The following is a 24,883-nucleotide window of genomic DNA, read 5'->3' as shown; positions in this document are numbered from 1 at the left end:
AAATCACTACTGATAATGAGCAGATAAGGGAATACTGTACTTGGAGATCATGAATATACGCAGATCCATTAGTACAGATAATAAGCATCCTGATCATGCAAATACTTATACATGTGCTTAACTTTATGCACATGAGTAGCTCCATTTAAGTTAATGGGACTACTCATGCATAAAGCTGAGCAAATGCATAAGTGTTTGCAGGACTGGGATTTAGGTGCTAAAGGAGAGTAAACAAATTGTATCACTGATAATTATTTTTGAAACTCATGGGGAGCCAAGGAGGGACCAGAAATCTGGACACTGTAGAAGCAATATTCCAAAAAGGGAGAGAAGTTGATTCAGGAAACTACTACCTTTAAGTCAAACTTCTAGTCCCAGAAAAATAATGGAGCAAATATGGAGGTGGGGGAGGAAATCACTATCTAGAGTATAATTAAATGATGGATAAGAGCAATGTTAGGGGGCTTATTCCTTCACCCACTTACTTCCCTGGTCCTTCTCGCATGAACAGAGAGCAACAATACCCGAAGTCCAAAGGTGCAAACAATTCAATGTTTATTGGGGTGAACTTCCAGCAAGCATGATTCCAGTTTCCTTCCTTAGTGTCCTCCTTCCCAGCTCTGATACCACAGAGCCTTACACCTGTGTCCTTGTTCCCATTCCTGCCCTTAGCCAAACATGATTCCAATTTCCTTACCCCCATTCCCTGTTCCCATTTCTCCCTTTAGCAAAACGTGATTCCAATTTCCTTACCCACATTCCCTGTTCCCATCTCCCCCTTTAGCAAAACATGATTCCAATTTCCTTACCCCCATTCCCTGCTCCCATCTCCCCCTCCACCACCCCTTCACTTCCTGATTGACTGCAGACTAGTAAAACTTGAGTTCGGCTTAGCTATACCTTAACCAATCATTTTCCTGAAATTTAACTAACCAATCCTAACATATTGTAACATGATTATGTAACCAATTATATCCCACCACCTTAATTAGTTTACACCCAGCAAAATTAATTATACAGCAGACAGAAACAACCACAGAACCAGACAGAGATTATATAGACAAACAATAGCAAAGTGGGAACTATAATGACAAAACAATACAGAAGTGAGGATTTCACACCCCAGCTATTGATAAGTGAGTTCTTGCCAGACAGGATGCTATCAAACTAAGTTTCCTTTTACATTTTCTAGGCACTTCCCTTTCTCTGGAGGTGATAGGCACTATCAGGACAGGACTGTATTCCTAACAGCCCAATAGCACCTTATTTCAATGTGACTAGGTTGGAATGTGAGGATGTGACCGTTCACTTTCCAGCTTATGGCTGCCTCTGTTGCTTAGCCAAAGGCCTTAGCCTAAGAACAGGGCCTCAGACTGTCACAGTAAGAGAAGGACCTTACACTGGCAGAGAGTGAGTTTGATTCTTTCTTTTATACCTCTAACTAGCCAAGTGATAAGAATACACCTAAATTCTTAAAGTACAGGCCTTTGCAGACAGGATATAGGATATCTATATCCTAACAAGCAACATGGATCTATAATGAACACATTTTGGCAGACAAGTCTTACTCACAAATTGTTCAGATTGGCTTGGGTTTATGTGCAGTGAAGGGGTTATACAAATACTTATGATACATACAAAGGATTAAGTCAGAAGGAGATTTCTAGGGTGTTGCTGTAAGGATTGGTGAGAGTAAACATCACCTCAATGAAATTCACAGATGGTACTTAAGTTTGTGAGTCTCCACCATACCCTCCGAAATGTTAAAGAGTCTCCACCGTACCCTCCGAAATATTAAAGAATAAGTACAATAGGAGATAAGAATACTTACCTATTGGAGGAGAAGAAGATACAGCAGACAGTTGCAAAATGGCTGTTTTAGGGCAGCAGTTGCTTGCATCTGTCACATTTAAAGGGCCAGTAGCCCAGTAGCTCCTCAAAAGGTATTCTGGGAAAAAGGTCCTAGAAAAGTGCAACCACACACTGGGAGATTTGGTAATCTCCAGGCATTCACAGATGAATCAGTGTCTGTGTAATAGCCTACGGACCTGACCCAAAGCCTATTGTAGGCAATGGAAAGACTCCCACAGACATCAGAGGCTTTTGGATGAGACTCTGTGTCACACACTCCTACTGCCTGCTAAAATTGTGTCTGACTGTGAGTCTCACAAAACATTTACAGCTATTAAAAACTACTAACAGTAGCAACCAAGGAACAGCTTGCTTCAATTGCTTTAAAAAGATAGGATTGTGTTTCACAAGGAAATGATGTGTAAAGCTTTACAATGGAGAAGTTGTCTGTACAGAGCAGATTTAAGTGCTTCCATCTCCACTGAAGTTGACGAGTAGATGCTAAATAAGGTCAGCACAGTTTGTATCCTTTACACATAGGGAGGTGTAGAGACCTGTGTGTATTGTGAAATGCTTTAGCAAGTTTGACATTTTTCTTGAGGTGAAAGAGTGTGAGTTCACTGAAGAGGGTACAGTTTCAATCCTATATCTACCCTAACAACTTCATTTGATATAAAATTAGCTTTTCCAGTCTGGTTTGATGGGGTGGCATCTTCACTTTTGTGCACCGGAGCTGCCGAGTGGCACAGTGAGGGAGTTACGTGTGTCTGAATACAAACCAAAAAGGAGGAGCTCAGCTGGTGATGAGAAGCTGCCTAGCCCCCTCTCACCTTCCCTGGATGGAGGAAAATGTTGGTATTTTTAATGAGCTACATTTTGGCTTTTAGATCTCACTTGTAAGATTTCCCAGGAAGGGACGGGTCTTCCTATGTTTTCATACAGCACCGAGTAGGAGGGGGACACTTCTCCCGAGTGGAGTCTTTAAGGGCTGCCACAGTACAAATAATAAACAGTATTTGATGCTAGAATGGTATTGAAGCTGTGGCTCTTGGGGAGAGGTGCCTGAAGTATTCTGCTTATACAGGGGCAGCACTCATTCTGCCAGCGGCCACCATATGCAGCAGTGCTCCTAACAGCCGGTCCAAAAAGAGCACAATGTGCTACCCACATAATCTGACCTGGCCACACCACCTTGAGGCAGAGGACCACGGTTGGGCTATCCAAGCCTCTCACTGCTTCTCTAACAGACCACTAGGTTACCCATACTGCTTTCCTTGCAGCCACACAAGAAAAGACTGAATTTAATTCCCTATGCAGTTAACAATTTATCCAATTTACAAATGAGAAAATGGCCTATGTGAGAAGAGAAAACTTCCTTGTATGGGCAGACCCCCATACTTATGAAGAGTAGTTTGTAACCACATGGCCCATGTAGGGAATATCTACATGTAAAAATAGTACACAATCACTCAGAACTGAGATATGTGAGGTCTGACTATGGTGTATGTAAATAATTACTTTGCCCACCTAAGTAACATTATGTCCTATAAATAGTAATAATAATCACTATACATTAATGTTGTGCTGTGAATGCCCATGATTGACAAGTGGGACTAAATAGTGGAATAAATGGCCACACTGGGATACTGCCATTCATGAAAAAAATTAGAGAGTTGAAAAAAAATTGGGAAGGTTTTAAGTTTAATTTGAACAATATTTGCGGTGATGGTGGCACATACTTGTTTCTTCACAGCAGGCAAAGATTACAGGTGGTCTATTCTGCAGTGTTTCTCCTGCAGCCTGAAACTTCCAAAGCTGGGCTGGCTGTGAGGATAATTATCTCCTAAATGCTGCAGCTTCTTTGAAATTCACTTGCAATTCAGTGAGGAATGGAGGTGAAGTAATTATTTACAGAATGAACAGGTCTTTCTGAACCTAGATCTTATTTATAATGTTCTGTAGCACATCTCCAAATGGAACAGTGAACATAAGCTTTCATTGGTTTAGTAGAAACACTCCCTCTCTTCCAGCCAGCACAATTTCAGAGTTGAATCTTAACATTTTATTTTTATCTGTCTTGTTCACTAATTTTACCCCCTACTGGACCCAACTGGAGGTGCCACAAACTTTCAAAAACTCTTAATCTGTACGTCTCAAAGGAACTTAAATCAGTCAACAGGTAATAAGCTGGACTGACAAATGGGTCATGCAGATTTCTTATTGGCACTGCAGTTTGTTCATGTTATACAACTCGCCGGAGTATGAGTTTTCTTAGCAAAGCCATAGATAATGTGTAGGTGGTGTTTTCCATTTGGATATTTCTGTTGGTTCTGTTGGTTACAGTCTATGCTTTGGTTGGGGTAGAAGCACACAGAAATGAATTTTATTGTAATTCCTCTGAACCCAGAATAACATTTCTTAAATTGCATCTGAAGAGGCGGAAAGGTACATCAACAAAACACACAGACTCTGAAATATGATTCGACATACAGACATATTTATGTGGTACAAGATTTATTGATTACACCCTGTCATATCACAAGACCTCTGCTAGTTTCATTATTATTTCATTATTGATTAAAATGTGGTTTTTTATCATGATTTTATTTTTCCATTTAATACATGTCAAAGAATAAAGCAACATAGTTTGACTATGTGGTTTTATACCTATTGTAGTATACAGTATTCTTCATTTGCTAAAGGTCCAATTCTACAAAGACTTATGCATGTCCTTAAGGTTGCAAGATTGGGATCTCCAAGAGAAATACAGTGTGGTAAAGTCTTCCACATATCTCAATAAAAACTAAATCAGTCTGTCAGTGACAAACTCATTGGTTACCTGAATACTAATTACACTGCATGCAGAAACTGCTCAGGTGAAACACATGCATCTAAAAATAATTAAACAAATTAAACCATAGGAAAATGGTCAGTACTCAGGTAGCTTAACTGAGGGAATAGCTATTTTCCAAGAGATTTGGGGAGCAACTAGAAAGTGCTGTGCCAGTATCCCATGGGAATTGAATCTGGTTCAAGACTCCTGTCTGCTCACAGATCCACCATGACAGGAACCATCTCCTCTCTTCCCTACCCTGCTGGCTCATTCAATGACAGCCACCTTCCACTAGTTGCTGAGCCCTTTCTCCCACCCTCAGCCCAAGAAGCAACAGTATGTACTTGCCACAGAGGCTGGTGTAGACCACAGAGCAGCTGAAGAACAGACTGCCACCAAAGCTGGTCAGGAAGTGAGAAACTGGCTGCTTCAATGTGTGGCTGAGGGCCAGTTTCAAATGTTCACAGTGGTAGATGGCTAAAGGTGAGGGAAAGGCTCATTCTGGCAATAGTATCGGAAATGAGAAACTTGTGTGGGATGGGGCATGTGTTGATAAGGTGATTGATGTGCCCAATACAATTATATTTATCCTCATTATTTAGTGAGGACAAATATATTAAGGTCCTAAGATTTAAGAATTCTAAGAGCCACATGATAGATCTTCTCTTACGTGCCTGGATCTTTCATCAGTGCCTGGGAGGAAAGTAAAGTATCAGAGTAAAGATCTGACCCATGGATTGGACAGCAGAGTTTCGCTCTAAAATATGTTCTTTAATCATAAAGTCCATTGTAATGTAAACACTTTGTGGGATATTTTCTTTCAAAGGTACTTTTTCAATCTCCCTGAGCATACTGAAGTCATTTTGCAGTTAGTAGAGGTGTTTCTTTGCCCAGACAACCTTAGTACAGGTTACACATTTCTATATGAGATAACAGATGATGCTTTAATAGGGATTCCTGTGAAAACACATATGTAAGTGATATGCATCTGTATATCCCTACAGCTTAAGGAGAATATACAGCTAGCAAAATAGATTCAGCAAAACAGCTATAGAACTTGTTTCTTTATTTCTTTAAATGAACTAAAAGAAACATGTTGAAAGAATCAAACAAAACAGTTCAGTTTATTAACATATTTTACATACAGGTGACCAACAGTAATTACTTCTCTCTGAAAAAAAAAAAATGAAAAGAAGATTGCCACTTGAACTTTCAAAAGAAGATTTTGACAGAAACATACAATATGTTTAATGGGAAATGTATTGTAAGTAAAGACTTGTATGTAAGGAAAATAGATAAAAACCAAGCAAATTTGACCATTGCTAAAAAGCCTTCTTAGTTATAAATAAAATTATTAAGAGGTGTTCTTTATTTCAACAGAAAAAAGACAGTAGTAGAATTTTATAAACAGCTACATATTTACACAGCCCCCTACCAGTAATGGTACTGGGCCTGATTCTTTAAGGTGCGGGGCACTTCCTGAGAAGGCAGTGGGAACTGAGGGGTCTCTGCACCTCACAAGATCAGGCACTTAAAAGGATGATATGACAGCAGACCTTATAAGAGGACAACATTGGAAATGCTGAAGCAACATGTTTAGACTGCAATCGCACAAAACTTACACGAGTAGGCCCATTGACATCAACAGAATTATCATGGGCTTAAAGTTAAACACATGTGTAAGTGCTCGCAGTATCCGGGGCCCGGATGGAAGACTATTGCGTGTAATAAAGGAAGCAAAGGAATCTGCTAGGTATTTACAATATATTTTACACTGAAACTAAGGCACATAACCTTGCATTTACACTTATATTGATTTGCCCTTGTAGCTTATGCTCCTGCATTTTCATTTGACAAATAAGGTCAGGATCCTCAAAATGTGTACCAGATGACAAACTCATAAAAACATTTATTTTCCAAAACCTTCCCAAGTCACAATGCTGGATGTAGTAGATATCAATCTTTCAATAGTTAAATAAAATCAGCACCAAATTCTTGTGAAGATATTCACAAAAGAAATTGGACTTACAAAATGTCTAGTCCAAGTTATTTTATTAGACCAGGCCTCGGAGAAATTCCTTGCAAGTTAAAAAAAAAGATTAATAATACAACTATATATTTGGGAGGAAGAAGAGAATTATATGAAACCACAAAACATTTTAAAAATCTACTTTAAATTGAACAAAAGCTTGGGCTGAAGCAGACCTGTCTCTATGAACACTTTAATGGAACCCGTTCCCTGTAGATGGTAATACACAACTTTATGTGAACAATCTCATTACCACAAAAAAGGCAACAGGCATGTTTCCACTAGCAAAGTGATTAATAAAATCTGCTGTGCCAGTTGGTTTTTTCTCTCCCTCTTTCTCTCTCATGAACTGCAAATATTTCTAATATTAGAAATAAACCCTAAACTACGAAAAGTCTCTAGCGTCTTTAGGAATTCTACTCCTTTTCTCTTCTTGTTTATGATATTTGTTTTACAATAATCCAGCTTCTCTTGTGTATGTATACCAATTGTACACAGTATAGTATAAATACTGTGCATGAGTGCACCTTTAAGTACAATGCCTATACTGGAGAGACAGTTATTGAGTTAAGAGAGGTTAACTGTTCACTAGGTCATTTCATATTTTCACAATCCTACATTTTTCAAAATAACAATAATAATGTCTGGTCTCCTCTCTTCTTCCATTGTACTGCTCATACATATTTTTCTTCCATTTACCTTAAGCAGCTGAAACAGCAAGGGACATTTTTGAACAACCTATAGTATTCTTCCTGGATCTGAAATGAAAAGATGGGATTAAAACATGACAAATTTATTAACAGATTAATAAAGCCAGTGTTCCATTTTACTTGGTTTTAAAGGTGTTCAATACTGAGGTACTGATTATGGCATTAGGAAAGGACACCAAAGACTACATAATCTCAGAACACAGTACTGGAATGTGAACAGTAAGCCCCAGTTCAGATCCTAATTGAAAAGAATGAAGACCAGATTTATTCAACCTTTTAAATTATTTCATAGAGTAGTTGCACTGTAATCATTTTTGACATTGAAATGCATTGTTTTTAAAACCCTAAACCTGGGAGAGATATCTGAGAAGATAAGAATTTGGGGTGAAATTCTGGCCCCATTGAAGTCAATGGCAAAAGTCCCATGGTCTTCAGCGGGGTCAGGATTACACCACTTATGCCAGAGGGCATGATCCTGTAAACACTTATATACATGAATAACTTTGCATATGTGAACAGCACTCATTGACTTCAAAGAGCTAATTCAGATGCATGAAGTTACTCATGTGCGTAAACGTTTGCAGGACTAGGTTCCTGATTTTGTTGCTATATATGAATATTCACATGCAACATTTCCCACAGGAAAGATGGTACTTACTTTTCTAGATAAAACGCAAAGGAATATGAAGATGAACATCCCCTGAAATGCATTGAAAATTGTAAAAAGATACGCAGTGACCACTGATCCCTGGACCACATGGAGCACCCCAAAGATCCAGGTAGCTCCAAGAAGGAACAGGAGAGCAAGAGCACCCCGAGCACAAGACCTAAGCAAAAGAAAAACATTGCAATCAATGTGGTGACCTATATCATTTTCTTCCTCTAATCTTTCCTTTGAAAAATGAATGCTTCACAAAGGTCTGAGAACATTTAGCTTTTTGCGGTTGCATGGTGTATACTTTAGGTTGTGCTGCAGTACTATTGCAAGAATATGCTCACAGTCATTGTAGAATAGTAAAAGGGTAAGACTGGATGGATTTAAAACATTGGCTTAATGTTTTTTTAATCTTCATATAAGTTTCCTCTGGTGTACTGCAGTGCTGTATGATTTGATTTTAAATCTACTGTGAGTGTAATTCCCCAAGGTAAACCATATGTCTGTTATGAAGTATTCTCCCCCCAAAACCAGGAAAAATGTACAGTATGCTGTTAGGTGAGCACATATGCATGGCATCAAAGGGATCTTATGGCTTCCTCATCAGAAAATGGGGCCAGCAGTAAAACAATGCACTCTCTTTAAAAAAAAAAAATTTGCTTTTACAACGCAAATAACTTCACATAGTTCCAGCTCAGAATATTGCTGCCTTAATATTCTATACATTGATTGGCTGTGATTTATTTTTGCGAACATATTGTATAGCTCCCTTGCTCCAGCAAATTACAGTATGTTGTCTTGGAAATGAAACCACTCATTACTTCCTTATTCATTCTTAGCCCAGTCATTGCAGGACTTCCTTAGAGCAGAAGACATTTTTAGCATTGTTCCTCTGAAAATGAATAATTTTCAACTTCATTAAAACCAACTCACTACATGAAGCTATGAAGGATGAGGGATAAAAGAAAGTAATCAATCAAACAATTTCTAAATCTTAACTATAAATCTTGGGCAATGCATTGAAACTGCAGGAGTGTTTCTAAGCAACACAAACAGTAAGTTGTTTTCAATGTTCCCTGTAGTACACTTCAGCTTTTCCTGCACAAACGGTTTTCAAGGTCCCTATAAATCAGCTTTAAAGAGAGAGAGTTGATGGAAAAATCATAGCAGCATGCAAAGTAAAAATCCTGGGGAAGGAAAAAGAAAAGAAGGAAACATTGAGCCTCATTGTACAATTTCTTCACAGATAATGTGACTCACTGAGAACTTGGTTTCTTCATATATTTATTATATGTCTCTTTACTCAGGGAGAAATCTTTCAGTTCTGATTCAGGCACAATTCATGAAATCAGTTTTTGCCCGAGTAGGGGCTGCAAGATCTGGTGCTTCAACTGGAGTGGAAAATTAGGCCTTTAACCCTTACCACCAGCCTTTAACTTGTTCTTTATAAAGGGCCAGATTCTGATACCCATCTTGTGTAGAGCTTGTTTACTCTGCAAGCTGTCCCACTCATGTCAGTGGGACTATCTGAGGAGAAAGGCATTGCTCTATGTGAGCAAAAGATGGCAGAATCTAGCCCAAAATAAACTTAATGTGATAACAGAGAATTAGTTTTCTTTCTACAAACCATTAAAAAAATCCTTGAGTAGGCAAATTCATTATTTTTGGAATGACCACTTTAATTTCTGATTGTATTTAAAGTTATGCACAGTATAATTTGTGTTAAAAGGGAAACTTACCTTATATTTTCATAACAGCTAACTTCGGGCTTTAACATAGCAGTGTGTTGAAATACTTTGTAAATAATCACCCCAAAAGCCAGCAAATTAACCTGAGGGAAAAAATGCTTTTGTTTTTAGTTCAGACTGATGTGCAAATCAGTTGTATGTTTAAATAAAACAAGTCAGATAAAGATTTCTGTGTACATGGACTCTAAAGAATCTGTTGTTGGGGGCAAAAACCCCTCTCTCCGATCCACTTATATTAAAAACAAAATTATGAGCCCTGTAATAAACAATGATCAAACAGGTCTGTAACTCTATCTCACCTAAACAGTATCACTGACAGTAGCCTGCAAATGTTTTTATTGATTTCATTGAGAAATCTCTTAGATTTTCTGCTCAAATTTTTTTCCTCTGTGGGTGTGTATATATATAAAAATAAAATCCTACAGATTTATCATTGTACTCTATATTGATAAAATATATGCTTTTTCTTGCCAAATAATATTAATGGCATCATATAATCTGAGGTCTTTAGGGTGAGTAAACTTTCAAGCGGAGTAAAAAACAGAGGTTTACACAAAGAATTTCAGAAATAACTTTGGTTGAAGGGTTCCTTGCTGGGTATTATGTGTTATATTTATGTTTGTTTGACTGGGGAATAATTTTTTTAGTGATTTTTTTGGACCTGTTTTATGATTATCGTGCTTTATCTGTGGTTGAAACAGAAAAAAGAACTAAAAAAGAGGTTTTGCAAATGATGCTCAATTTGCTTGCTTGGCTAGGCTTCAATGAGCTTTCATGTTTAAATTTCTACTACATTTCTTTTCCAAGATATATGGGTTTGCGGTCTTCCTTTTTAAAATTTCTTATTTTGGTTTGAAGCATTTAACATCAGCATCTATTAAAAATGTTAATAAATTAAGCAAGTTTCAGCTGGATGTCTTCCAGATTCTATTTGTAGATGCTTGTGGGTTACGGCTGTAGACTGAATAGAATTAATACCTCCCTCACTTGTTTCTCCAGAATGATTGTGTATTATTTCCCCCTTCTCTTCCTTTAAAAAAAAGCATTATAAAAGTGCAGCATCACTATTAAGGTATCAGTTTAATTTTCTAACATTTGCTGTGTATGGGCTCAGAACATTGTTGATTATGTTGGGGGGAGGGGTGGTATTAGGTATGTTGTTAAATGCAGGCTCTGCTTTAATTAGCCTGCTTTAATACAGTAATAATGTATTTACAATTTGATAAGACAGGAGAGAGAGCTGATTAGTAGTTTGGGGAATTAATTCTTCATTGAATACCTTGCACTTGCATAGATCAGGAGATATTTTCTGAAGCTACTTACATTTAAAATTGTAATCTATAATATCTCCCAACCCAGCAGTTTTTCAAAGTTAATTATAAGTAAGTCAGTAGTTGTGATAATTATATGCAGGGTTACTTTTTATCATATATTTATTGGTGAATAATAGATCAAGTAACTTGGTATATACAGTGAAGTTTGCATAGCCAATCTAATGTATTTCTTAAAATACTGTCTAAAAAGTAAGGTAAAATGTGATCCAAATACCGTACGCAGAGAGAATACTCACGGTAATTTCTCTATAAAGTGGCCTAAGATTGGAGACCTTTGAGTCATAATACAAAGCATGTGGCCTAGTTTCTATTCGATGGGCCTGCTACAAAACCCACCAATGCCAAATGAAAGCCTTTTCCATTGACTTCAGTGGGCTTTGTAGCAGGGCCTATGGGCCAAATCCTATTATTCCTTGCCTATAGACAAAAATGTCCTGAAAAGTGAGAATGGGGCAGCCCACAGGGAGTAACTGGGAAAGGGGTGTGTTGGTGAGGGAAGATTCCATTTCCCTGGATCCCAATGGGATTCCCCTACACAGACCATTGACTCTGTCTATTGAGCAAGGTACTAGGATTTGGCCCTCTGCACTAATGTAATAACCATTAATTCTAATCATTTGATTAATCAATTAATTATAAAGGGAATAATCTGTATGTATCAAGGGAATGGGTTAGGTTAACGGTGGCTTCATTGGAGTCTGCTGTCAGAACACAGTTATTGTCTCAAGTAGCCTCATAGGAGGTTGTGTTACAGGGTAATGACAGTGAGCTTTACTTCTGAAATTCAGGGTATTTTGCAAAAGTTATTAAAATCCTAAGTAGGTTTTTACCCCATGTTCTAACATTTCCAAGTACTCTGTACATAAAAAATAATGAGCCAAATACATTTGCAGTGTGTATAATAAAGTGAGAATGCTCAAAACAGTGACTTGTATGCAAATTTTCCAAACCCTAGCAAGAAACTTCTTGGACTGCAGCTTTCCCTGTTAGATGACCCAAGAGTAGGTGATAACAAAATATTTGCAATTGCCACCAAGGAGCCACATTTTTCCCAAGTAAGGAAGGAAGTTACAGTATGTCTTGTTACAAAGTTTGTTTTCAATATAACAAAGGCTGAACAGCTTGAGAAATTGATGCGTGTCCTGACGGGGGTTCTGTGAAGTATGTATTTGTTTTTGGTCTGCTGTTCTAACACTATATGATCTAATGGGGGAAAGGGGAACTGTAATGTCCCCTAGAGATAAATCAGGTCTGGAAACTGCATTCTCCTGCAAAAAACAGGGGAAACTGCAATGTACACTCATAAAAACCAGGTGCCACTGGGCAAGTGGCAAACTGAATTCTTATTATTCCACTTTCCTCCCTTAACATCAGGCACACAAATTAAAAGCTTCTGACATAGAGCCCAAGCCTGCAAGGTGCTGAGCAGCCCCTAGTCCCAATGATTTCAATGGGAACTGAAGGTGCTCAGCAACTTGGAGGATTGGGTGCTTTGCAAGTACAGTTTTTGAAATTACTCTGACTTTTTAGAAGTTGCCTATGAAGTTCAATGACATAAGTGGTTGGCCAAAGAAGATAGAGCAGTGGTTCTCAAACTTTTGTACTGGTGACCCCTTTCACATAACAAGTCTCTGAGTGTGACCCCCCTTATAAATTAAAAACCTTTTTTAATATATTTAACACCATTATAAACGCTGGCGGTGAAGCAGGGTTTGGGGCGGAGGCTGGCAGATCGCGACCCCGCATGTAATAACCTCACGATCCCTGGGGGGTCCCGACCCCCAGTTTGAGAACCCCTGAGAAAGAGAAACCGCCCCTACCATATCATATACGGCGCGTTACCTGTTTCTAAATACATTTACAAAAACATATTTAGCCAGACCTATCTTACCTTCTAGTAGCATTTATGTGCACTGGTATATTTGTGGTTCTACAGCTTTTTATGTGAACAACAAAAAAAGTGAAGGCATGTGTAAATGAAAAGCCATTGAAAAAGGAAAATTAGCTATAATGTATGTTATAGAGGGAGACAGCTATGTATATGAACCAATTTAATCTCAGATTCCTCCAGCGAGAGTCAGAAATCCAAATGACATCCTGGAATGCTGGCTTTTACGTTAGGATCCATGATGGATCAGAAAGATATCAGACAGCTCCATATTGGGTACACAACTAAGGAAACTCAAGGAGCATAAGTTATTTCATCTTTTGTTGGCACCTTCCAGACATTAGACAGCTGGCTTTAAATGCATTTTGTTGTCATACAGTAATAGAAGCGCTATATTTTGATTTGTCCAAACACACCCTTCTTTGTAGGATCCTCCACACGCAGGACAGGAGGTGTCAGAAATCTGAGATAAAATCCTGGCCCCAATGGCAAAACTCCCATTGACTTTAGTGGTGCCAGGATTTTACCTAAGTGTTTTCTGGAGGAATAGTGGAGTATCAAAAGATTTACAGGTAAGAATCGACACTACTCTGAGCCCCATCAGATGCATAACTCACTCTGCAGTTTAAAGATGGCCCTCATACATGTATGTCATGGTCTGGATGATGCCGTTTTGGAGAAAAACTCATAGGATTAAAAAATATGCAAATTTGAAGAAACCCACAGAGGTCTCAACTAATCAGCTTGTCATGAGATGGGGTTTGTTTGCCAGTGGAATCAACGAAGGTATGCCCTTCCAACCACAGTTACTCCATGATCCATGGAGAAATCTATTTGAAGTGGTTGTACTCTACTTGCTTGTCTACCTCAGCCCTGAGTTAGGATGGCTCCCTCTGAAGCCTGGGTGTCATTGCTTCCCTGCCTCTGCTCTCCTAGCCTTCCATTGACAGCATGGAGTTGATCTCTGAAGTTTTCTGGGAACTGGTGATATAGGGAGACAGTCCAACAACAGTGGTGTGTGGTGTCTGGGTACAGCAAACATGCCACTCCAAGGACTCAGAAAAGTACTGAAAAATAGCATTATGTTATTGTCTAAGCAAATTAAAAACTTCCTTGTTGATCTCTAACTGTATATTTCAAATTGTGTAATCATATAAAGATGATCACGTAGGTTTTAAAATGCTAAATGCCCCAAGCTGTTGGAGTCCTGCTAATAGCATATTGCTTAGCAACTGCTATGTTTTAAAATGATCTTTAATTCCACTGTTAAAATGTTAAAAATGGAGTATTTTATAATGGCAGAATAACAATGTTATATCCTGGAGTACATATTATGTTTCTGCTTCGCATTATATGAAACACTTCTGTATTTAGCATCAAATGCTAATTATTTTTTGATGCGTGCCGAATGTTACAATGTATAAAATGTATTAATGCATGCAAAATAACTGCCTGATTCTGCTATCCATACTTATGTTGAGTAGTAGCTTACTCCATAAGTAGCCCTTACTAAATCACTCTGACTACTCGAGGAGAAAGGGTACTACTCAATGTGAGTAAGGGTGATAGAACTGAGAGCTTACTGAGCAAGGAGATTTGCCATCATTTTGCTCCATCAGTTTATGTTACAGCTTTCAGATTTTGCAACCAAGAGAATACTTATTTTTTGTAACGTACAGAACGTGTGGCACAAGAGCAACTGATTGCACAAATATATACAGTGGGTTTCTGCCAGATGCTTTGTTATAAGGAAGAGCATCAGAATAACTGTTAAGATGAAATTTCCCAGGACTATCTAACCTTAACGCTTTATAACAGAGCAGTAATAGTTTAATTTGAAGCTAAGCTTTTCGAGGCTATTTCAAGTACAAATGTATTTACCGAAGAGAAAGGGAGTGTGTACTTTCATAAATGCTATTCTGGTCTAAGAACACAGAAAACACTGTTTAGCTTTTCATAAGATATTAAAGTCCTTTGAGTTCCAGACTCTAAGGCTCTCCATCATTACAAAGCAGAGCTAGTACAATAAAGAAGGAGCTAATTCTAAAGAATCAGACGTACTCGTTCTGATTCAGTCTGAGCACTCCACATTCAAACTTCAAAAATGACGCCCCCAAATCATTCTTTTTTCCTTTCTCGGTCTCTGTCTCAATAATTGATGAAACCATCTATATGCTGATGTCAGATCTCACAAAAAAGAATGAGAACATTTCTCCTGCTGCTCTCTTAGGCATATACTTGACTTTTTTACATACATCAGATTGATTTTGGCTCCTTCAAACAATGTCTGATGTTCAGCACAGTTGTATCTGTATCATTCCCTTCAATGACCCTTATTATCAGTTGTGGAATTAACGAGTCTGTGATGGTCTGAATTCTGCCATGAAGCAAGAGAGAGAGAGATCTGTCCGGGTACCTGACTAATTGATGGATAAAACAACAACAGTTAGTGGGACATTATTTCTGAAAGGGTAGAATAGAGTTAAGCTGCTAACAATATAACAGTGCAAGCTTCAAATTGAAAATGTATGCCATCTTAATTGCATAAAATTGCACACAAGCTGGCAGTCAAACAGTCTGGGTTTTGTTTCCTGTCTGATTTCTCTCATTATCATCTCCCAAATGGCTACAACTTCTTAAATGCTTTACTTATACAATAGTAACCTTACACAGCAGTGGAAAATGTAGGGAAAAAATTAAGAATTTGTTTAGAATAAAGGAAAGGTCTGCAGTGGTACATGTTAGATTTTGTGACTCTAATTGTCTAAGTAACTTCACTTATTTAAAAGTATGAATATGTGCTGGTTGAGTTCATTTCAGACCCTGTCTCAATAATTATGACATCTTCTCATAAAGTTTTGTCGCTATGAATATTTCATAATCTTTTTTAAACATCCCAAGCTGTGGATTTAGCAATTTGATAAGTGAGGAGTTGTCAACATTTCTGAGAACCCTTTTAGGGAGGCCTCAATAAATAAATAAGTGGTTTTCTGCATTTCTCACGGGAGTGCATAGCTTCTGTTCTCTGAATCACTCTAGATTCAGTGCAGTGTGTCAGTGGATTGCAGGGGCTAGATCCACAAAAAGGACTTTCAGTATTGCCCTGTCTAATGCGTAGGGGCCCTTCTGCCTAGTGGAATCCGCAGCACTGAGTTAGGCATCCAGGCTCCCTATATGATGCATGGGAAGAGTTAGACACCTAAGAATGGGATCCACAAAAGCCAGTAAGCTGAGCAGGGAACCACTTAAGTTAGCGAATAGGAAATGCTGAGGAGGGGAGTATAGCCTAACACCTGCCCTTCAAAGGTAGTGAGGCACATCTTTCCACATAGGATTCACAGCCAGGAACCCCCTCCTGGAGTTAAGTGCTGATGCCCGGTCAGTCCTTCCACAAAGGAAATGAGGATATTGACATGGTGATGGTGCTGAAGTCCCTGCTCTGAGTCAGACAACATGAAGATTTGGATCTCCCATGCAGGTGCCCTGATCACTGGACTACCACCACTTTCTCCCCTTCGGTTTTGAGTAAGGTTCATTCCAGGAGGCTCTGAAAGCACTTACTGGATGGGGTTCCACAGGTGACATAGGCAGGGAACACCTAGTTTGAGAATCCCATTGAGGCTTAGATACTGATTTAGGTAGCTTTGCACACGCCACGAGCAGAAATTTAGACAAATTTGGAATTTAGGTACCTAAAGCGTTTGATGACAGCTTTGTGGAGTTTTGAGGATCTAAATTTTGGATATAGGTGCCTAATGAGGAAGTTAGGCTCCTAAATTTCTTTGCGGCTCTAGCCTTGATTTACTAGTTAATTCTGAAATAGCTTTCTTTAATGTTGGTCCTGCAGCCAAGCGTAGACTTCTGTGCCAATGAAGAGCTCCACTGACATCCATGGAACTCCATTTGGGTATAAAGGTGGCCTGCTTGTATTCTGTTGTAGGATTGTGGCCTATACTGGTCAATATATGAGAGAAAGTAATAGTTCTGATAGGTTTATATGAATAATAATGAATATGATATATGATATGATTCATATAATAATATGAATAAACTATTTATTAGATTGAATCTGCCCCCTTTTCTACAAAGAATCTGTACCCTTTGGGCCAAGTCTTAGGCACTTCTTAAGTCCCCACACACCTTCATCAGTGCAAAGGGGATTTAAAGCTGCCTTAAAGCAGTGCCTGAAGATTTCCCTTGCACAAGAGCATCTTTAACTGGTGTAGAGCTGGCTACACAGGGGTCAGCCTTCCTCCAGGACCCCAGGCATGGTGGGCATTAGGGGGTGTGCAGGCTGCTGGGAGGGAGAGTGCCAGCTGTGGGGCAGAGTGACCAGCAGTATGACACCTGGGGATACTCAAGTCAATTGGCAGCCTACAAATACAGGGTGTGTGTGTGAATACATAGCAGACTGTCTCCTCCTTCCCACAGGTGCACAGAGTGCTGCTGTGATGCACAGGGAATCTGTTTTTTTTTTTTTTTTTAAACTGGATTTGTTCATTATTTGATGTATTATTTATCAAACACATTTTGACGTATGGATTGCTCAGCAACTATTTGTTATGACGTGTTCCCTGAATATTCACTATTTCAGCTGTGTGACTGGTCACTTAAATCACATGGTATTGTTTCCGATCCCAGGTTGGATGACTCGAATCCAAGGAGCTTACAGGGGATGGCCATGTGACACTGCCAATGAGAATACTCCTATGAATCTGTGGTCATGGGAATATTTGTAACATTTTTTCTGCAATCATTTTTGTGAATAAAAATTCCCTCCTGAGAATGTTTGTGAAAGATGAATCGAAGTAGTAGAGTGGAAGCAAATTCCCATTTGAATAAATACTTATGCTCATGAATATTTTTCCATAGAATTCACCCATTGATGTTGGTGTCAGAGAGATAATCACAGCTCATCATTAGGAAAAGTACAGGGGACATCACTCTTCTCCGTAGATTGTCTGAAGCAAACCCACACATTCCTTTTAATGAGCACTTTAAAGAGAGACAAAGTAAAGTAGCTCCAATAGCATTTTAAGGGATAGAAAAGTAAGAAGAGAAGTCATCCAAATGTCAGTGGCTTCAGTGAAAAGCAGCATGAAGGTGAAACACACATGTGGATATGATTTCCATAGCTAGAAAAGAAACAGGGTGCTGCGTGAAAATGTGGGGGATTGGGCTGGCTGTGGGATGCAGGGTTGCCAACTTTCTAATTGCACAAAACTGAACACCCTAGCCCAGCCCCTTCCCCAGGACCCACCTCTTCCCTAAGGCCCGACCCCCACTCACTACATTCCCCTCGCTACGTGGCTCGCTCTCCCCCACCCTCACTCACTTTCAAATTGGGCAGGGGGTTGGGGTGCAGGAGGGCGTGAGGGCTCTAACTAGGGGTGTGGGGTTTGAGGTGCAGGAGGGGGCTCCAGGCCAGGGGGGTGGGGCCAAGGGATTCAGAATGTGGGAGGGAGCTGCGGGTTGAGGCAGTGGGTCAGGGTGCAGGAGGGGGTATGGTCTCTGGGCTGGGGTCAGGGATGAGAGGTTTGGGGTGCAGGAGGGGGCTCAGGGATGGGGCACGGTCTTATCTCGGGTGGCTACTGGTCAGTGGCATAGCAGGGTTAAGGCAGACTCCCTGCCTGTCTTGGCACTGCGCTGCACCCCAGAAGCGGCCACCAGGTCCGGCTCCAGGGCAGGGTGGGGGAGAGGGGCGGGAGGCTCCGTGCGCTGCTCTCGCCCACAGGCACTGCCCCGCCGGCTCCCATTGGCCGGCATTCCTGGCCAATGGAAGTGCGGAGTCAGTGCTTGGGGCAGTGGCAATGTGTGGAGCCCTGTGGCCCCCGCCACCTAGGAGCTGGATCTGCTGGCTGCTTCTGGGATGCAGTGCGGTGCCAGGACAGGTAGGGATTAGCCTGTCTTAGGCCCACCGCACCACCAACCAGACTTTTAACAGCCCGGTTGGCGGTGCTGACCAGAGCCACCAGGGTCCCTTTTCAACTGGGTGTTCCAGGAGAAAACCAGACACCTGGCAACCCTAGTGGGATGATGTCACAAAGTCTGCAAGGGTAGCTTGCACCTGACCTCCATTCCTCTCCTCTCCTCTCTTTCCTTGGATGCTTTTCCACCAATTTAACTTTGATGAGTGGAATGTTCCTCCAGTTAGCATGTGTGAGCATGGGCCTGGAGAAAGTGGCAGTGGGCCCTCCACATGCTGGCAGAAACTAAAAAGGGGCTGCCAGTGGGAGTTGGGGCCTTTCTTATACCACTGCTAACAACCTGAAAGTGCTCTGCACCCACCAGCATATGGGGTTGTCTGAGAAAGAACCTTTTAACTCTGATAAGCAAAGTTGAAGATTGGGCTTTGTGTGGCAATTGCTTCCATGGCAGAGCTCGTTTGGATTGATCCTCCCTCACGTGCTCCATCCAGGGTGAAGCTGGTCACCATATTTGGCATTGGTAAACATTTTTTTTTACCTGTGGCACCACCATCCCCTCCCCCTGGAGCATCCAGCTATCAGAGTTTGATGTTCTCAATGTAACAACTTAATAGGAGCACATTCCCTTATGGTGGAAATTTGTGGCCTGGCCTCTTGCTCCAAATTTTCAGCTTGGAAAAGAGGCAACCAAGAGAGGATATGATAGAGGTCTATAAAATCATGAGTGGTACTGAGAAAGTAAATAAGAAAGAACAAGGGGCCACCAAATGAAATTAATAGGTAGCAGGTTTAAAACAAACACAAGAAAGTATTTTTTCACGCAATGCACTGTCAACCTCTGGAACTCCTTGCCAGAGAGCGTTGTGAAGGCCAGTACTATAATGGGGTTCAAAAGGGAGGAAGATAGATTCATGGAAGATAGGTCCATCAATGGTTATTAGCCAGGATGGGCAGGAATGGTGTCCCTAGCCTCTGTTTGCCAGAAGCTGGGATTGGGTGACAGGGTATGGATCACTTGAAGATAACCTGTCTGTTCATTCCTTTTGGGGTACCTGCCATTGGCCACTGTCAGAGGACAGGATACTGGGCATAAGGGATCTTTGGTCTGACCCAATATGGCCATTCTTATGTTCTTATGTAAATTATTTGCAGGTGCTTGGGAACAGGTGTATTAAGGATGATTTGGGGAAGACATGCATGAAGGTTTGGGTCTTCCTCTCATGCACAAGTACCAGGGCCTCAATGAGAAAACAGTTACCCCTCCAACACTGGTAAGATTAAGGAGCTATAGTTTGGAGGCTGCATCTGATTGGTGTCCATGGCACAAGGTAGGTGTCCTCAGGTTTTGTGATTATTTAGCACAGCAGGGTTTATGGATTGCTGAACAACACTACAGTCTGAACTACTGTATTTCAATCAGGATTGCAGCCTTGATCTTCAAATCAACTGCCAATTTTTTCCACTTCATGCAGAGAAATGGAGTAGTGGAACATTTTTCTGAAAGGTGAAAAGGTGACTATTAAGACTTACTTTTCTGAAGAATAATAAAGCTATAGAAAGACCTTGAAAGAAATTAATTGCCACTAAAAGGCAGACTTAATAACCAGCGTAGATATAAAACAAGTGGTTACAATGGCTTATAGTTTCTGGAAGATGCACTCTAAACACTAGAGACCAAACAATACACATCTGTGTAAGAAATGTAAATCGGTATCTACAACAATGTAACCTCCAGGAAAGCTTAAACTCTAAGGAGCATAAACGCTAGCTGAAAAGTGTGAGCTGGTGGTAAAGTTTGTTATGGCAGGTGCTGGAGGTCAAGGAACCTTTTAAATAACTTATTGTAGGCTATCAAGAATACTGGCCATGAACTTCACAATTAGAACAGAAATAATAATATCAAAATCTGAAGAGACAATGGGCCTGATTCACCATCCCATTAGTCCAGTTGCTGTTGTTGCTTTTTAAACCAGTGGAACTGCATTGATTTCAGAGGAGCTGCACTATAAAACTGGAGTGGCAGAGTGGTAAATCTGCCTGATATCTGAGGGCTGAGAAATATTTTTTCTGCTGAGCGTATTTTCAACATGAAAGATGTGATCAATCAGAACAATCCAGATTAAAGCATTAAGTATGGGAAATTTGCTACATGGGAAACAGTGCAGTAATAGTTTTGTCTAGAACCTCTTTTGCATTGATTACAGCAATATTACTAATCCTGAATCAGCCTCAAATGCACAGAACTAGTATGAAAGCTGCTGAATACTATTTGATGAATGCACTATTCAGTTCATTTGACCGTTTTTGTTGAATAAATAATTTGACCAAAGCAGCAAAATTTATCAAATAAATAAAATATATTTTTTTAAGTAATTGACCAGCTCTAATGAATATGAAGGCAGTTCCTTAATGAAAAGCATTAATCTACTGGTAGCCTGCTTTCATCATTCACATGTCACTCTTCTGAATTGTGCAACTGCAATCTGTATATTTTATTCATTTACCCATTCATTTATACACATGAAGTTCAAAATCCTATGGTCAATCACTGCAATTATTAGAATATTTCTATTGTACAATGTACGATTCACACATACCATGGTATGTAACCTATTGCTTTTCAGCCTCTGTACCAGATAACTGGTGGATAGCTAAAATAATGCTGATTTTTGAAAAAAACAAACAAACAAACAAAAAAAACCACTCCAGAGGCGATCCTGGTAGTTACAGATCATTAAACCTAACTTCAGTTCCAGGCAAACTGGTTGAAGCTATAATAACAGAACAAGGAGTAATGGTCTCAAGTTGCAGTGGGGGAGGTTTAGGTTGGATATTAGGAAAAAAAATTCACTAGGAGGGTAGTGAAGCACTTGAATACGTTACCTAGGGAGGTGGTGGAAACTTCTTTTGAGGTTTTTAAGGTCAGGCTTGACAAAGCCGTGGCTAGGATGATTTAGTTGGGGATTGGTTCTGCTTTGAGCAGGGGGCTGGACTATATGACCTCCTGAGGTCCCTTCCAACCGTGATATTCTATGATTTATATAGAAGCATTATGATATTTTCTGTCTTGTTATCTATCCCTTTCTTAATGGTTCGTGACATTCTGTTTGCTATTTTGACTGCTGCTGCACATTGAGCAGATGTTTTCAGAGAACTAGCCACAATGACGCCACCATATCTTTTCTGAGTGATAATTAATTTAGACCCCCATTATTTTGTATGTATACTTGGAATTATGTTTCCCAATGTGCACTTGTCCTTCAGATTTCTTTTGGCCCTGTCATAAATATAAAGGGAAGGGTAAACACCTTTAAAATCCCTCCTGGCCAGAGGAAAAACCCCTTCACCTGCAAAGGGTTAAGAAACTAGGATAACCTCGCTGGCACCTGACCAAAATGACCAATGAGGAGACAAGATACTTTCAAAGCTGGGGTGTGGGGGCGGAGGAAACAAAGGCTCTCTCTCTGTCTGTGTGATGCTTTTTCCAGGGACAGAACAGGAATGGAGTCTTAGAATTTAGTAAGTAATCTAGCTAGATATGCATTAGATTCTGATTCCTTTAAATGGCTGAGAAAATAAGCTGTGCTGAATGGAATGTAGATTCCTGTTTTTGTGTGTTTTTGTAACTTAAGGTTTTGCCTAGAGGGATTCTCTATGTTTTGAATCTGATTACCCTGTAAGGTATTTACCATCCTGATTTTACAGAGGTGATTCTTTTTACTTTTTCTTCTATTAAAATTCTTCTTTTAAGAATCTGATTGCTTTTTCATTGTTCTTAAGATCCAAGGGTTTGGGTCTGTGTTCACCTACGCAAATTGGTGCGGATTTTTATCAAACCTTCCCCAGGAAAGGGGGTGTAAGGTTTAGGAGGATTTTGTGGGGAAAGACGTTTCCAAATGGCCTGTTTCCCAATTATATACCTGTCAGACGTTTGGTGGCGGCAGCAAGATAAAGTCCAAGTGCAAAAGGCAACATAGTTTGTATCTTGGGAAAGTTTAACCTAAGCTGGTAAAAGTAAGCTTAGGAGGTTTTCATGCAGGTCCCCACATCTGTATCCTAGAGTTCAGAGTGGATAAGGAACCTTGACAGGCCCAATTCTCTAATTTGTCTAGGTCCCTGTGGATCCTATACCTACCCTCCAACGTATCTACCTCTCCTCCCAGTTTAGTGTCATCTGCAAACTTGCCGAGGGTGCAATCCACGCCATCCTCCAGATCATTAATGAAGATATTGAACAAAACTGGACCCAGGACCAATCCTTGGGGCACTCCACTTGATACCGGCTGCCAATTAGACATGGAGCCATTGATCATTACCCGTTGAGCTCGACGATCAAGCCAGCTTTCTACCCACCTTATAGTCCATTCACCCAGCCTATACTTCTTTAACTTACTGGCAAAAATACTGTGGGAGACCGTATCAAAAGCTTTGCTAAAGTCAAGGAATAACATGTCCACTGCTTTCCCCTCATCCACAGAGCCAGTTATCTGGCCATAGAAGGTAATTAGATTAGTGAGGCATGACTTGCCCTTGGTGAATCCATGCTGACTGTTCCTGATTACTTTCCTCTCCTCTAAGTGCTTCAGAATTGATTCCTTGAGGACCTGCTCCATGATTTTTCCAGGGACTGAGGTGAGGCTGACTGGCCTGTAGTTCCCCGGATCCTCCTTCTTCCCTTTTTTAAAGATGGGCACTACATTAGCCTTTTCCCAGTTGTCCAGGACCTCCCCCAGTCGCCATGAGTTTTCAAAGATAATGGCCAATGGCTCTGCAATCACATCCGCCAACTTCTTTAGCACTCTTGGATGCAGCGCATCCAGACCCTTGGACTTGTGCTCATCCAGCTTTTCTAAATAGTCCCGAACCACTTCTTTCTCCACAGAGGGCTGGTCACCTCCTCCCCATGCTGTGCTGCCCAGTGCAGTAGTTTGGGAGCTGACCTTGTTCGTGAAGACAGAGGCAAAAAAAGCATTGAGTACATTAGCTTTTTCCACATCCTCTGTTACTAGGTTGCCTCCCTCATTCAGTAAGGGGCCCACACTTTCCTTGACTTTCTTCTTGTTGCTAACATACCTGAAGAAACCCTTCTTGTTACTCTTAACATCACTTGCTAGCTGCAACTCCAGGTGTGATTTGGCCTTCCTGATTTCACTCCTGCATCCCCGAGCAATATTTTTATACTTTTCCCTGGTCATTTGTCCAATCTCCCACTTCTTGTAAGCTTCTTTTTTGTGTTTAAGATCAGCAAGGACTTTACTTTTAAGCCAAGCTGGTCGCCTGCCAAATTTACTATTCTTTCTACACATCAGGATGGTTTGTACGCCCATTGTACGCCCACATCTTGAATACTGTATGCAGTTCTGGTGGAGGATTAAAGGCAAGTTTGAAAGCTGCCGGTATATATAGTTTTATATCTGAAGATTCTGTTGCTCTATCTGTTTATCTCAGAAGAAAAGTAGCATTTCTTTTTCAAAGTATGTAATTGTTTTGTGTTTTTTCTCAGAGATTTCTCCACTGATTTTGAATTAATTAATCTTTCTCTGGAATAGCAACCTTGGAAAGCCTTATGGAAAGAAACAGGGCTTACTAATTTAAAAGGTATTTCCAAGTCCTCATTGCCTTGGAAAAAGCATACAATTGTTACATTCCCCGCACCTAGCACACTATTCAGGAAGGACGAATAGCAAGAATGGAAATAATGCCATCAGTATCCATTCCACAGAACTTAGTACTGACTTCATTTCCTAAATCAAGTATTTCATAAGATATTTTCTATTTTCTCCTTGGAGAGTTACCTGGGTTGAGGTTTTCAAAGTAGAGCAGGCAAATTAGTGAATCCCCTGAAGAACTTTGAAAACCTTCCTGTGTATGTCACTTCTTAATTTCTGTTTTACCACCCAATCAAAAC

The 24,883-nt window shown here is 40.1% G+C and overlaps 1 protein-coding gene across 4 annotated transcripts in view; it reads right to left on the bottom strand.

The window, feature by feature from the left end:
• Window positions 1-4,348: 4,348 nt before the first annotated feature.
• ADGRL4 (adhesion G protein-coupled receptor L4) overlaps window positions 4,349-24,883 on the bottom strand; it is a 100,163-nt gene continuing 79,628 nt past the window's right edge. For all 4 annotated transcript variants that reach the window (XM_048861661.2, XM_048861660.2, XM_048861659.2 and 1 more), the window contains 3 exons: window positions 9,818-9,909; window positions 8,082-8,250; window positions 4,349-7,471 (listed from right to left, as the gene is read on the bottom strand). In XM_048861661.2, the coding sequence (XP_048717618.1) occupies window positions 7,409-7,471; window positions 8,082-8,250; window positions 9,818-9,909 (324 nt within the window). In that variant the 3' untranslated portion in view covers window positions 4,349-7,408. The remainder of the gene's footprint in view (window positions 7,472-8,081; window positions 8,251-9,817; window positions 9,910-24,883) is intronic.

Source organism: Caretta caretta, chromosome 8 (assembly GCF_965140235.1).
Source record: "Caretta caretta isolate rCarCar2 chromosome 8, rCarCar1.hap1, whole genome shotgun sequence".
NCBI lineage: Eukaryota > Metazoa > Chordata > Testudines > Cheloniidae > Caretta > Caretta caretta.
Note: the sequence above shows the minus strand (reverse complement) of the source record. Positions and strands in the feature narration are given on the sequence as shown.